The sequence below is a fragment of the Orbicella franksi genome, chromosome 7, assembly GCF_964199315.1.
Source record: "Orbicella franksi chromosome 7, jaOrbFran1.1, whole genome shotgun sequence".
NCBI classification, from domain to species: domain Eukaryota; kingdom Metazoa; phylum Cnidaria; class Anthozoa; order Scleractinia; family Merulinidae; genus Orbicella; species Orbicella franksi.
Genome location: NC_138151.1, coordinates 3,753,995 through 3,769,113, shown reverse-complemented (window position 1 = coordinate 3,769,113; position 15,119 = coordinate 3,753,995). Strand labels below are relative to the sequence as shown.

The 15,119-nt window shown below is 41.2% G+C and overlaps 1 protein-coding gene across 2 annotated transcripts in view; it reads left to right on the top strand.

The window, feature by feature from the left end:
* LOC145493143 (cell adhesion molecule DSCAML1-like) overlaps positions 1 to 15,107 on the top strand; it is a 33,432-nt gene extending 18,325 nt beyond the window's left edge. Inside the window, exons 8-20 of one of the 2 annotated variants that reach the window (XM_081472538.1) lie at positions 523 to 816; positions 1,299 to 1,607; positions 2,534 to 2,830; positions 3,625 to 3,918; positions 4,542 to 4,612; positions 5,335 to 5,569; positions 5,786 to 6,088; positions 8,105 to 8,413; positions 9,001 to 9,273; positions 9,454 to 9,735; positions 10,433 to 10,624; positions 11,238 to 11,310; positions 12,242 to 15,107. In XM_081472538.1, the coding sequence (XP_081328664.1) occupies positions 523 to 816; positions 1,299 to 1,607; positions 2,534 to 2,830; positions 3,625 to 3,918; positions 4,542 to 4,612; positions 5,335 to 5,569; positions 5,786 to 6,088; positions 8,105 to 8,413; positions 9,001 to 9,273; positions 9,454 to 9,735; positions 10,433 to 10,624; positions 11,238 to 11,310; positions 12,242 to 13,400 (4,091 nt within the window). In that variant the 3' untranslated portion in view covers positions 13,401 to 15,107. Of the gene's footprint in view, positions 1 to 522; positions 817 to 1,298; positions 1,608 to 2,530; positions 2,831 to 3,624; positions 3,919 to 4,541; positions 4,613 to 5,334; positions 5,570 to 5,785; positions 6,089 to 8,104; positions 8,414 to 9,000; positions 9,274 to 9,453; positions 9,736 to 10,432; positions 10,625 to 11,237; positions 11,311 to 12,241 lie in introns of both variants that reach the window. The other variant, XM_081472537.1, reaches the window with a different exon arrangement.
* Positions 15,108 to 15,119: the final 12 nt, after the last annotated feature.

Sequence of the window (15,119 nt, the reverse complement as noted above, 5' to 3'; positions counted from 1 at the left end):
AATAATAAACTGGACTTACAATTTCAAACATACTACGAATAATAAGAGTTAAAAAATTCCATTAATTTTCTGAGAGTTAAGAATAGTATTACATAATTTAGCCTTAAACGATTTAACGGACTTCTCTGTTTCTAAAGACCGGGGTAAACTGTTCCAATCTTTAATAGTTCTGACGGCGAAAGTGCGTCCTCCCTCAGAGGCGTTTCTGTGAGAGGGGCATAATAAATTTAAATTACAATTTCTAGTACTTCTCGAATGGACGTCAGAGTTTTTCCTTAAAGATGTGTTCATGGCCTTTATGGTCCTTTATGATTCTCTCTTTCGCTTGGCCCTGACAGATCTGGGTTCCTGACTAGAATTGCTTCGTTCTATGTTGCATGAAACGAATAGGTCGAATAGCGTTACTCCAAATTTCCACATGGGACACTAGCATACCTAATTCTCAGTTATATTATATTAGGTTTACACCCCTCTTAAAGCTGCATACTGAGCTCAATAAACATTTCTTTTCTTGTTTCTCAGAACTTCCCAGTCCAACATTATCCCATCCACAAGTGTGGCACGAAGGGGATGGTGGCTCTTTCACTTGCTCTTCCTTCACTGGTGACTTGTCGGCTGGTTCACTGATGTTCAGATGGCAGAAGGACGGACGTGATATTTTCTCTATCCCAGGCGTAATTGTTATCCATAATCCAACAGCTAAAATGAGCATTCTTGAACTTAAGCGGCTGTCTGCGGGGGACTCGGGCGAGTATACATGCATTGCGAGCAACAGAGCTGGAAAGACGAGTGTGTCCGCAGACATAGTTGTTTATGGTTTGTGTCCAGTTAAGAACTTAATAAAAAAATTTATCATAGAATGTAAATCCTCCTCTGGCTTCTGGTTAGAACAGCTCCTGTCGAACATTTTTTCATGGGATTTTAAGTTTCCTTAGCGGGGTTACAATTTTCTTTTTGTTTTTGAACAAATCTGGACTGAAGATTTGCCAAAACACTGCATTAAAAAATGTAAACATTATAGTGTTTGGATGTTTTGACATTTTCAGCATTATCTCCAAGGCAAAAAGCGATTGTATCGAGGTACCAAATGAACATATTGAATAACGAAAAATTTGGTTTTTACTTTAAGAACATTTATCTCCTCAAATGGTTCCTTTACTACATTCTTTTAAGTCTATTTACTTCGTGACAGTTACAATCTTTCACACGTTACTGGTAAAGAAAAAACATTCAAGAACCTTCCTTTTTTTTATGAGGTAGTTAACGTCATGAAAATATTTGTCTTTGCTTGCCATTAGTGCCTCCAAAATTCATCTCTGACTCTGGCGATCAACAACAACCTAGCACTCAACCGGTTCTTAAAACCTTTACAACCTACTTGACATGCCTGACATCCGGGACACCACCTCCACGTATCGACTGGTTCAAGTCAATTGGCGGGAAATTTGATCCAGTGTTGATGGACAAGCCTCGCTTTCAGAAAACGCTGAATGGGACCTTGGTGATAAGTAACGTGAGTGAAGATGATGCTGGAGAGTATTTGTGTAGAGCTTCTAATGCAGTCAGTGACAATGAGATCAATCGTCGAGTGCGACTTATAGTTCACGGTATGAAACGCTTAGAATGGTAACAGCTCTGTTAAAACTTCCCTCCCCTGTCTTTCAAGACCCCCGCCATTCTTTAATAATATTCACCCTCCTACAACTTCAATTATTTGATAAACTCTCATCCTTGAATTAATGCTTCCTATTCACTTACCAAGCCCCTCATCCCAAGATTAAAAGTTAAGCTGTCATATGAAGCGGGAAATAATTGTTCAAGTTATCCGCTTACCAAGTTTATTTTTGCTGTTACATTTTTTTTTATGGACATCTGTAATTGAAGAAAGATAAACGTAAAATATTTCCCCACATCTATTTTTATTCATGGTAACTGACTGTACCAGGTCCATACTGGATAGTGGAAAAAATGCGAAATAGTCATACACATCCAAACAAAACGAAGGCAATAAAGGTCTTTTAGTGTCTTCTTTCTCTTTTCGATCACACGAATATCTTATTCGTTCCTCAAAATCTCTGATCTATAAAAGAGTAAAATTTGTGGCCTCAAACAGAGCCAGTTATAAAACTCGGGCGTGTGTCTTTTAGGTTTTGCAAACATGTTTGCTGGAGGCGACCTTTCCATAGCTAGGTGTATGTACAATTATAAATAAACTTGTAATTTCCTCTAATACCGATTAAACACCCCAGTGTGGTTTTTGTTTTTGACAGTTCTACAGTTTATCGGAGGCAAGTGCTTATTAAGCAAAGGTTTCTATTCGTTATTTTCGACAACCATTTATCTTGCTGTCATTTAACCTCGGATCTTGACGGGACTATTTACAACTCATGTTGAAGAGCCGGCGTTTAATCAGGAGCTCATTTTACCTCTAAGACATGTAAACGCAAGATACAGATCACTACAGGAAATTATTAGTTTTATTTCGAAGCATTGCGCACCTTTTTTAATTTGTTGTGTTTATCTTGTCCAGCAGTGCCAGCCAACATCGTGACTGCGCCTGCAAACACACCGGCCAGGGTATCCGATGACGTCACGATCACGTGCATGGCCGTGGGAAATTTGCCAATCGACGTAACTTGGTTTAATGGAAGCAGACAAATGTCAGACAGCTCTCGAATCAGCATAATAGATAATATAGAGACTAAACATTTCAGGGTTAACAGTACACTGGTTGTCAAAACCCTGGTTCTACAGGACACCAGAGAGTACTCATGCAGGGTCACAAACCGGTTTGGAAGTGACACAAAGACATTTCAAATCATAGCTCAACGTAAGAAATTACCTGATATCTTTTTGTTACTTTCACCCACTAAATAGTTATCTTCTGAGTTGAACTTAGCCAGAAGGGATAATTTCATACACGGCACAAGTCTATGTTGGGTAAAATAGATCAATGCCGATGATTTTCCAGTTTTGCTGACTTTGCCACTTCTCATTTTACTTCATGTCGACAACTGGATTAGAAATTACCGACAGTAAGTTGAACGGCACTCCCAAATACCAAAACGCCGCTAGTGAGGCGAGGACAACATTTTCTTTGCAACTGGTCGCGCAACAGTGTTGTACTGTAAACTGACCGTACATTACATTTATTATGCTCATGCAAGTTTTAATAGCTTTCGAACGCCGGCGTAATTCCGGAGAGAAGTGACAACCGGAAATATAATACGTCTGCGCTGGCGGCTACCTCAAGTTGCGGCAGAATGCATGTTGTACGAAGTTGAAACCATGTCCATCTACTTCGTGGGTCAGGTTGCTGCACACTTTAACACGATCAGTAATACGCGCAATAACGTCCTTAACTTGCAATTCAGCTTCCTTCCGACTGGGGACAAATTGCTAGAAAACTGATGTTGCTCATATTAGACCATATTATGGGTTTTTACTGGATTTTTTTTCCTTAGAAAGCTGTTGGATCATTAGAATAAAATGACAGTTGATAAGCTCTACCACTAACTGATTAGGACCTTGCTCAGTATCTCCACCTTAGAATAATTTCATAATATTTAAGTTTGTCGTTTAATTTGCCGATTTATTTAATATTTTGTTTATCAACTACCACAGAAAAGCCATCCCCTCCTTCGAAACCGGATGTGAAGGAAGTGACCGCGCGGTCTATTTATCTTACCTGGGCACCAGGATTCGACGGTAACGCGGCAATCACTGAATACACTGTAGAGTTCAAACCAAGTACGAGCAGCTGGCAAGAGAGTGAGAAAAGAGTAGTCAAACTATCCACTGGTCTGCTTGTTGACGGGCTCAGACCAGCGTCTAACTATGACTTGCGCGTTTACGCGGAAAACAGGCGAGGCAAAAGCGAGGCCAGTCGTTCGACATCACATGTGACCTTGGAGGCTGGTAAGCGGCATTCTGAAATTGTTGTTCTTGATCTGATTTTTGTACTTATCTTGGCTTCCCGATTCTGGCTTACAGCCAATGTCAAAGCACCAGCACTCCGTGGCGGGATGGGCAACCTTTGCCATGTAGAAGTAGATATATGCAATTGTTTTTGGAGCGAACAAGACTATTTGAAATCACTTCTGTCCCTTCAGCTTAGATCTATTGTTAATCAACATTGGGGCAGTGATAAACCTGAGTTGCATAGCAACAATTCGTCCTCTTTTTCCATCCTTGATGAACCAAAATAATAGTTATTTAACAGGTCACTTTACATTTGTGTGCTCAGTTACTTGGCCTTTGAATGTAAGCGAAGCTGGAGGTGAGCAGCTTTGATGCAAACTAGTTAGCATTAGAACACTGTATCGTAAAACAAGGTCACTTCCAGCCTTGCTGCCATTCAAAGGCGAGGTCATTAAGAAGACCACTGTAAAATGACCTGTTGACTAAATCTTGAATAACGGTATATTTGGAAAGACTTTTTTCCACTGTTCCTATTACCATATGCCGAGTTTAAAAATGACATGCGTTTTGTTCTGTTACGGGATTTTACTTGTAACATTAACAAGAAAACATATTTACAGCACCATCACAGCCACCTGAACTGGTGAACGTCACTGCAATCTCGTCCAAGAAGATTTACGTGCAATGGAAGGTAAGAAGTCTTTTATTCGAGATTTTCACCCGCATGAAATTTGCAGTGCTAGATTCAAGAAATCAGTGGCATTTCTTTTTCAGCCCCGAATTCATTTGTGCCCAAAGAGTCTAGCTAGCAGTACAAATTCTAGAATATCTTGGTATATATCGGACGCTTAAAAAGGAAGAGAGCAGAAAAAGGAAGAGGGGAGGAGAAAATGGTAAACATCTTTATCAAAACTGAAAGCTACGGTTGACCAGAATTTATTAACGCCATTTTAATCTCGAGGGCTTCAAGTTTGTTAATTACGCGTATCGCTGGAGATTTTGCGAAAATCAAACGCCATGCAAACATTTGTGCTTGGAAAAACAAACGTTAAAAATTATCCGAGTTTTTCATCGCTCTCATGAAAAGTTCGGTTGCGGGTTACAAGTTTTAGTGACTTCAAACCTCGCGCCAACAACGGCGCCAGCATAATGTTGTTTTTGTGTGTGTGTGTGTGTGTGTGTGTGTGTGTGTGTGTGATTGTTTGGGGATAGAAGCACCATTTCTGTTAATAAGATGAACAAATGTTCGTTTAGGTTTCAAGGTTTTGACATGTCTGTAGTTTCTATTCAACTTTTTCCGCGGACACGAACAATCTTAGAGCAGCCTCTGATCAATGGAAAAGGATACCTGTGCTTATGCCTTTCTAAAAGTTCAATACGGTTATAATTAAATCTCTCATTTATTTTGTATAGCCTCCTCCCGTATCAAGCAGAAATGGCGTGATTCGAGGATACTTTGTGCTTTACGAACAAAGGAACAAGATCTACAGAGGAAAAAACTTAACAGTGAGAGGAGGCGATAAAAGGAGTTATGTCATCGGTAACCTTGATCCTTACAAAGCATACACCATAGAAATTCAGGCGTTTACACGGGCTGGGGTAAGCCCAAAAGGAAAGGCACAAGAGGAAGTGGTCACACATGAAGACGGTAGGTTCACTGTTTTAGGAAATCATTCACACTGTGATGCATTAACAGATTAGTTGTTTAATCTTGATAATGATCGTATCAATCAAAGCCAATTGAGATCTTGAGGGAATTAGCTTCTCATGCTACAGAAACCGGCTTGATTCGAGTACTGTATGTACTAAGTAACGCGAGGAAATCTTTCATTCAACATTTTTGACTTTTTTTTTCTATCCCTAGTTCCCAGTCAGCCTCCCCACTCGGTCAAAATAACAGTGCTTAGCTCGCAAAGCATGGAGGTTACGTGGAGTAAGCCGCCGTCGAACGCAATCAACGGTAAACTTCTGGGCTATAGAGTGTATTACTTCAGCACAAAGAACCCGGATCAAGTCTTCAATCGGACTGTCACGAAACCGGATGAGAGGAATGTAACTCTGACAGGGCTTCGTAAGTTTACATCATACAGAGTCAGAGTCGTAGCGTTTACTCGTGTAGGAGAAGGAGTTGCGAGTTTTCCAATAGGAGGAACAACGCTCGAAGACAGTAAGTGTGAATGTATTGTGGGCTTTTAATTAACAGGTTCTATTTAACAATTAGATTATAAGCACGAGATTTCTATCGTGTGATAGTTGATGAAGGTGTAACCTGAGTCAACCGATCACGCATTGAAATCGAGAGCGAATGATCTAATTGGTTTAGTTTAAAACTACTCACGGTCAATCAAACGTTATCGAAATCCTCTTCACAGACACTTCGGTAAAAGCTAGGAAGCTCCGGCCCCCCTTTGTTAACAACCGGGCGCTGCTACGCTACTCACTATCTACTTAGCAATTAGATTATGAGGTCGAGATTTCTATCACGCGTAGAAATTCAGAGCAAATAATCTAATTGTTTTAGTATAAATCTACTAATCGTTCAAAACTTTATCTAAATCCTCTTCACAGCCACATCGAAAACGCCAAGAATCGGCCGTCATTTTTCTAACAAGCACACGCTGCTACGCTACTCAATATCTGTCACAGAATAGATAGTGAGTAGTGTAGCCAATCAGAGAACGGCATTCGTGATAGAACGCTAGTAGATTTATACTAAAGTACAATAGATAGTGAGTAGCATAGATAATAAGAGAACAGCATTAAGAGTGAAGAATGATCATCGCAGTTAATTTTCCAATTTAAGCAATTGGAAAGAAGAAGCCTGAAAAAATCAGGGCTTCAACGGGATTCGAACCCGTGACCTCCGCGATACCGGTGCGATGCTCTACCAACTGAGCTATGAAGCCACACATTGGGAGCGAGGTCAATTAATTGAGTTCATATCTTCCCGTGAGGAGTGAAATGATGTGAAGTTTATATGAAATAATTCATATATGAACTGCGGTTGTAGATGAGAGTGAAGAATGATCATCGCAGTTAATTTTCCAATTTAAGCAATTGGAAAGAAGAATGAACTCAATTAATTGATATGAACTCAATTAATTGACCTCGCTCCCAATGTGTGGCTTCATAGCTCAGTTGGTAGAGCATCGCACCGGTATCGCGGAGGTCACGGGTTCGAATCCCGTTGAAGCCCTGATTTTTTCAGGCTTCTTCTTTCCAATTGCTTAAATTGGAAAATTAACTGCGATGATCATTCTTCACTCTCATCTACAACTGCAGTTCATATATGAATTATTTCATATAAACTTCACATCAGAACAGCATTACACTAAGATTCTTTAGACGTACCATCGCGCGTGCGACAACGTAAGGCGGTTTTCAAATGAATGGCCTTCCAAACCAATCAGAGCTCGAAGGCTTCAAAGCCAACCTGAGGCGTATTTGCTCATCTCTGCTCATTCTAGTTTTCTGATAAAACATCAAAACTTAATGTTCCTATCTTTCATCTCGCCCAAAGGCGACACTTGCGTGATAAGTCAGATATATGTACGCATTGCGGCTCTATGTTTTTTCCCATTTTGGTTCTAGCAACACATGTTACGTTACTAAGTTTGACAATACTGGATAAAGAGCAGTTGACAGAAAGTAATAGGGAAATTCTTGTTTACAATATTTGCCTCATTAGCATAAGTAATTCAGTTTCTGATGGAGCTACAAATAAAACAGTTCTGAATATTGAAACGTCATAGTACGGTTATCTCTGCCAATGAATATGAGCCTGATGTATTGAATACTTTTTGTGCAACACGGGTTTAAAAACTCAAAATTTTACAAAGAATGTATGAGCTCATTAGCGCTTTTGCCACCCAGAAATTTTGCAGTTTTTGAAAGACAATATCTCCTTGAATATTACACCCAAAGAGCTAAAAATTTCACCATGTACTAAGTTTCACCAGCCCTTTAGCTGCCTGAAGTCAATTCATATCTAACATGTTTCCTTCTGTACGCAAAGCCGTATGCAAATGAGCAAAATTGTAAACAATGACGTCAGCATGAATACCCTATAGGAAAGACATTATGCGTCTACACAATGTACATTCTCTATAAATATTTTTCGATTAAATCGAGGTTTTTTATTTTTTTTTAGAACATTACGTCATTGACATTTTTTCTGTTTCAGTTCCCGGACCACCTAGTAGAGTCCAGGCCATCCCGGTCTCCAAACAAACAATTCGTGCGCTCTGGGATCCCCCCATAGAACCCAATGGCATCATAAGAACATATCTACTCTACTACAGTAAGACGGTCAACGACCCGCTTCTTACAAACTCCAACAAAGTTACAGAGCTTAAAATAAGCGGAAATATCACATCAAAATATCTACCCTGGCTGGAGTCTGATACGGAGTATTTCTTTTGGGTTAAAGCAAGTACCTCGGTTGGAGTCGGAAACGCGTCAACTGTTGTAAGACAAACGACAAAAGATAAAAGTAAGTGCATAAGTGTGTAAGCCTTTGGGGAGTACAGGTAGTTCTTTAAGTTTAAAGATTTTCATTTTCGCGTCCGTTAGAAGTCTGTACGTGACCTTTCGGCTGTGTCCCTTTGCTCTTTTAACGTCAAGAATCATTTCATTACTAATTAGCAACCTTGGAAATACTTACGATCACTAGTTTTATGCGCTTGAGAGGTGATAAGGTAGGCCGATTAGTCTCATGCACCTCGCACTGCTCGCGTCATTCAAAAAATCAGTTACAATTTTCAGCATACACCAACGATGGGTGCCTCCTATTAGACCTAAAATACGGAGTGAAATTCTGCAAACTTCCAGTGGCGAATGGAACAACGTAAACGTTTTCCGGAATTTCCAGAATGGGGGACATTGTCGCTCCAGTTTTCCAAAATTTTCGACGATCCTCCCCACCCCTTTAACATTTAGGTTCCCCTCCGTGTTCAGAAAAGCCTTTGCTTTTTAGCTTTGAAGAAGTAACATACGTAAGGGCCTTTAGACTCCAATATGATAAGAAAACATCCTTCTCTCCGATATTCTTATCCTAAAATAAAATCGTTCTGTTTTCAGTCCCAGCAAACATCTTTCACGACATTTTGCCGGTCACCTTAGCTACACGCTCAACATCCGCCATTTTGGACTGTGAAGCCTATGGTTACCCTAAGCCCTCAGTCATGTGGTACAGCAGTGGTCGTGAGCTGAGCGACCGCACGAAGTACCTACAGCTCACTAACGGTTCCCTGGAGATCATGGACGTCCGAGAGGAGGACGCTGGGGAATACGAGTGTACGGCAAGTAATGAGCTAGGAAGAAAAACCGTGAAAAGGAAGCTTCAAATAAGAAGTGAGTAATTTAGCAATTAACAAGCGGCAAATGGGGCCTCATTATATATCATAATGTCATGACCAAGTCACATGATGTAGCCCTATATCTCAAGTCCTTCTCGAGCTTACAAAGTTTACCTGTGTATGAATTACCAAAAACAGAGCTTTAAACGTGTTTTTCTGTTTGTTCCTCATCCAGCCCCGCCATTACCCCCGACAGTAATCAAATTCGACGTCCTCACTGACCCTCCCGCTCTCAATATCACCTGGCGCGCGTGGGATGACGGGAATAGTCCCGTCACCATGTTCATTCTTGAGTACAAAGTCAATGACAGGGACTGGAAAGTTCAGTACATCAGTAACATCAACTATTACGTGTTACACGAAATTGACTTCAACAAAGTGTACTACTTCAGAATCTCCGCACTGAATGCCGTCGGGAAGGGAAAGCCCAGTAAAGTTCTCAAGGTTACATTTAAAGGTAGGTAAAGACTGTAGCGCTGTAGTAATTTGTGAGTAATTTGCAGTGTTTGATCGGGCCTGTGAGGTGATAGGTTAAGTCTCGCGAGGGGTCTGGTAGTGGGCTGTTATGGTTTGGCCCGCCTAGACTAGCACTAGCTATCCGCGGGCCAGTCCAAGACAGCTCTAAAGTGTAAATTAAGAAATAAAAAATGATTGATGGATGGATTGATTGATTGATTGATTGATTGGAGCCCATTCAAGGGGAGTAACAATACGGTCATGGAGGGGAGGGGAGGGACCGTGACAGTGGGTAAGAAGTATGCGGAAGCAAGAAAAGAAGTAAGAGGTTCCTGGCACTGCGAAAATGGTTCTTCCGTTCTAAAGAAATTGCAGAAAAATTGCGAGGTATCCCAATATGTTAAGCCGGAAAAAAAGCAAAAAAAAAAGAGAGAGATTGGGGAACCATTAACACAGGCGCAGAAACCGTGATTAAATATTCTGGGAAGTGGGAAATTCAGAACCTTTGTTTTTTCTCCTCCTTTTCTTCCCCCCTTGTCGTTTCACGTCACAGATACCATTGTCAGGCAACCATAGGCCACAAGGCTCTAGAAAACTCAATTAACGGACTGTCCAGGGATGTGAAATAAAAGAATGCAAAGATTTCAGTTCTTTTTCTCTTTAAATCAAGTCCTAATTGTTTGTTGATTTTCTATCAGATGGGAATCCCATTGTCACAGAGGAGGAAGTGGTAGAGATTGATCCAACAGCAGGCAGGAGGGGGCAATTTTATCGCAATCCTACCTTCCTCGGCGTGTTAATCGGTGTTGGTGCGTTGATTGTTGTTGTTATCGTGTGTTTATTGCTGGTGGCCTTCAGAGGAGGACACATAAGCCTCGACAAACTTCACGGTAAGTGTTGTTGATCAACATTCAATTTCTCTTGACTGATTGTCAAGCATTAGCTACGGCACGAGGTAAGAATGTCTTTCAGTCTTTGATTATTTCTTTCAAAGCGAGTTCGTAGACCAAGCACGAAAGGTTTATCTTAGGTTTTTGACATGAAGCTTTCTTTTGTAAACTTTTGTTACAAGTCAGAGGTATCCTTAGTCGCACATTAAATACTTATTAACCGAGAGTAAAGTCTTTACGGGAAAATCTCAGACCTAGACCTTGCCGTATTGACCGAGCGATAGCGAAATCAATACAGCAACTAAGACCGAGGTTTGAGATTTTCCCGTATAAACCGAACGTTCGAGGTTAATAAGTCGTTTATTATATGGCTTTTTGCTTTGCTTTTATAGGGTCGTAATCGGCCCATGGGCATTACGGGAGAATAACGTCCTAGAATTAGCCAATAAGAGAGGCTTATATTGGCTACAAACACAAGCCGTACAATAAAATATTGACAGAAATGCATGAATTGTTCTTGCAATACGGGAGTGGAATGTCATTGACTTCATACAGAACTGTTTTGATAAAATTATTTAACATTTTGCGTTTTCCTTTGTATTGTTTTGCTCAGACTGGAGGAAATACTGGAAGGGGAGGGTGTTCCGAGAGCAACTACAGATACAACAAGGAGATTACGATCAGAGGTAAATTCTGTTATTGTTGGCCATACATTTGTTTTAATGCTAGCTTCAATGGAGAATTTAGAAGTATATCAAGACATCCACGGTGGTCTGAGATGCTTGTTAGTAAAAGTCTATTTTGGAAATTGTACAATCTCTAAAAACTTATGGCTAACATCAATTGGCACACCAAATATTTTAGTCTTCCATTAAAAATGTTTGTTTTTCTGCTCATGTCATACAGTCAACACCCAATGATTTCCGTCGGGGTTCAGGCTGATCACGTTCTTAATTACCTGGTGCTTAGTGAGAAATCAGCCTAAAGATGTGTTCAAAATGTTCTTAAAATTTGCTCCAGAAATACTATACATTATACATTAACATACAATGCTTTATTACTCACTCTAAGCTATAGTTCTACAGTCCCATCCTTCCTGTCAGGTACTGTATGGGTCTTAGAGTTTGTATAGTCCAGTACACCATAGTGTGGGAGGAGCGGTGGCCTCGTGGTTTGTGCGCTCGTCTCCGGAGCGAGCGGTCCGGGTTCCAGCCGGGGGACATTGTGTTGTGTTCTTGGGCAAGACACTTTACTCTCACAGTGCCTCTCTCCGCTCAGGTGTATAAATGGGTACCGGCGAATTTAATGCTGGGGGTAACCCAGCGATGGACTAGCGTCCCATCCAGGGGGGAGTAGAAATACTCCTAGTCGCTTCATGCTACAGAAACCGGGATAAGCTCCAGCCTTATGGGGCACTTGGCTCGTTCGCAGACTTTACCTTACCTAGTACACCATAGTACTTCAATATGAGTGCTTTCTTATTCTTGCTGAATTGGTTCTTGTATGTACGGTGCTTTATTGGCCAACTTCCAGCCTAATGTCCTTAATTACTTGTTCTTATAGATGGGTGTTTACTCTATGATGCACAGCTGTGACAACTATGTAATTATTTTCCAGGCGAAGCAATCCTGACCAATCGGAGGGCAGCCCCTCAACCAATGGTAATCTCGCTGATTCATCGTCGTCCCTTGAACCAATCCGCTCGACACACGGTTCTGAAATCAGCCTGCCCAGAAGTATGCTGCGCAATCATTTCGCGCAGGAGACGATAATGGAAGAGGAATACCCACCTCCACCCCCTCCGTACCACTCAGGGGCCCCCGGCCAGCCCCCGCCTCACGAGGGAAGCTTCAGTGACACCTCTTCAGAAGGAAACTTTGTTCAGCCTGTCTACCACCGGCCCACTCTTCACGATACTGATTCAGCAGCGCGTGCGCGGCGTTTCATGGAAGGAGACGATCATGGTACTTACCCCAGTTCGTACGCCGCGCAGAGATCACTGAACGGCACTCCGGGTATCGGGATTTTGGGATTCCGCGGGCATGCTGACGGCGGCTCTGAGCTTGATACAGCTAGTATATCACGTGCAATGGAATCTAACATTGACTTGCGTCACTCGGCCGCTGCCAGTAGGTTGAGCCGCACCAGCAAAAGTCGCGGCCAGAGCCAGGAACTTGTTCATTCGGTGTATTCCCAAAGTCCAGCGTCCGGGATATCAAGGGCACGTGACTCGGGCCTGGGACCTTCACGGAATGATCTTCGTCGAACAAGCCTCAATTCCAAGCGAAGTTCCAGCCAAGTGACGCCTGTGATAAGAGCAGTGCAAACCCCACAGCGCAGAGAGTCTGAGTCTTCAAAAGAATGCAGCCCTTATCACACAGGCTATGGCAGGACCCGAGCATCACGTGATCCACGTGCGTACGACTCGGCATCGTCAGAGTACAGCTCGTCACGTGACGAACTCATATCAGCGCTTGAGTTCGGAAAACGTCATAATCTTGATAAATATTATGGGATACCAACACTGGAAACTACGTCAGTTTCGTCCAACACAACGAACAGTAGCGATCAAGACGGAATATGCAAGTTTTCGGCCAGTCCCAGGCCTTTAGGGGACGGTTGTTTTGCGCCCACACCAGTCCATGCTCCACCATTTAACCCGAGGTCAAGATCAAGGGGGAATGAGAACTACATTTACGTTCTCGACCCACGCCGGCGCGGGGGAGATCGAGGCGTGGTCCCTGTCACATCGAAGCCTAGTGGTTCGATAGTTTGACAAAGAAATAAATGGTTAACAGTAAATATGCCATTAGCGTCAAATTTATATCAATAGTGGAGCTCACGAGCTGGAAGTTCCAATTTTAACATCCAAAATAGAGACGATTTGCAGTTTTTCGCGCAGTGAAACATTTCATAGAAATAAATAAAAAATGTCTTTGCTTAAAAAGCTTGAAGCTCTTGACAGCTAGTTCAGTTTAGTTTGTGACAACGCACAGAAAATAATGAAAAATTAATATATTTATAATTATGTCCTTGATGCATGCTCTTGTTACAAAAACAAAACAAAAGTAAGTTAAAATTCGACGAGTTAAAAAATGCATTTAAACGATTGTAATAAATTAAGTTTGACTATTCATGATAAAGCAGGACTACAGAAATATTATAAATTTTGATCGTCGGTTCCTTTTTTGTCCTTAATAATTTATTATTTTACAAGATGCGGTATGTCAAGAGAGAATTTAAACATCTGAAATCAAGGGGCAGAAATAAACTTAAAAGAAATAATATGTGTCAAATAAATTAAAAATAAATTTAAAAAGAGATTACAGAGATAACAGAACATAGAACTAATATAATTCATATAAAGAACGTCCATTTGTCATGTAAATATATTTGAGGTTAGAATTTTCCAAACGAGAACAAGGTAAAGTGCATTTTAAGGACTTTTGAAATGAAATAAATATTGAGCATGTTTTTACCTCTCTGCTATGTACATACCGCCATTGGATTAGGGAAACGCGATGTTCATTATTATTGTGGAAAACAAATTAAAATATACCAAGAACTATCGAACATGTTGTGACTCAGTTAACCTCGTGAAAGGGAACTTCTTAGGCCCCTTCGGAGAAATTTGAAAACGCATCAAATGTTTTCCGCCCCTACTACGCCGGAGAAATTCGAAAACGCAACAAATTTTGTCTGTCCACACTACGGCGGAGAAATTTGAAAACACAACAATCACCGGTCATTTTGGATTTGTTTGAGGGAAACTTGGTCAGGAAAATCACATGATTCTCGCGATGTCATCGTTTTTGAAAAGCTCCGTTTTCAAAACGTTTTCCGGACACACGAAAACGAAAAGCCGGGATTTCAAATTCCTCCGGTTTGAAGAGCGTTTTCGAAAAGCTCCATTTTCGTGACGGATTAGTGCAGACGATAGGTTCAACGATAGAAAGAAAACTGCGGTTTAAAATTTCTCCGGCATAGTATGAGCGGGGCCTTAACAATATCAGTCGGAACAACTCACACCGTTCTTTGGAAAATACCATAAAGAACACCAAAACTCGCAAGTTGCATTTGCTTCCTCGAATGATATTCTTTAGACGTCACGTCAACATAAGTCGTCAAAGTCCCGGGGGGCACTTCGATCAATAATTCATGTCATATCCCTCTCCTGCCCACCCATAACACAATGATGCTACTGGGGCTTTGTTAAAACAATCCGTAAAGAGTAGAGGGGAGGTCGGAAAACTTTCCAATGACAGTTTAAGCACCAGGATGCGAATTTCTGTCCGTAAAACTGCAAGAGAAGACGGGGATCTCAATTTCAGTTAATAGTTATGATTTTTTCTTTGTTTGTTACTCAGTTTTTTCCCCATTTAAGAATCAATCTAAGCTGTTTCCCAGCTGGCGCTAACGTCTGTAATTAAACAAACTGATTAGGAGCGCGGTACATGTATGTCGGCTTGCACCGCGGCCGAAAAGTTACTTTTTG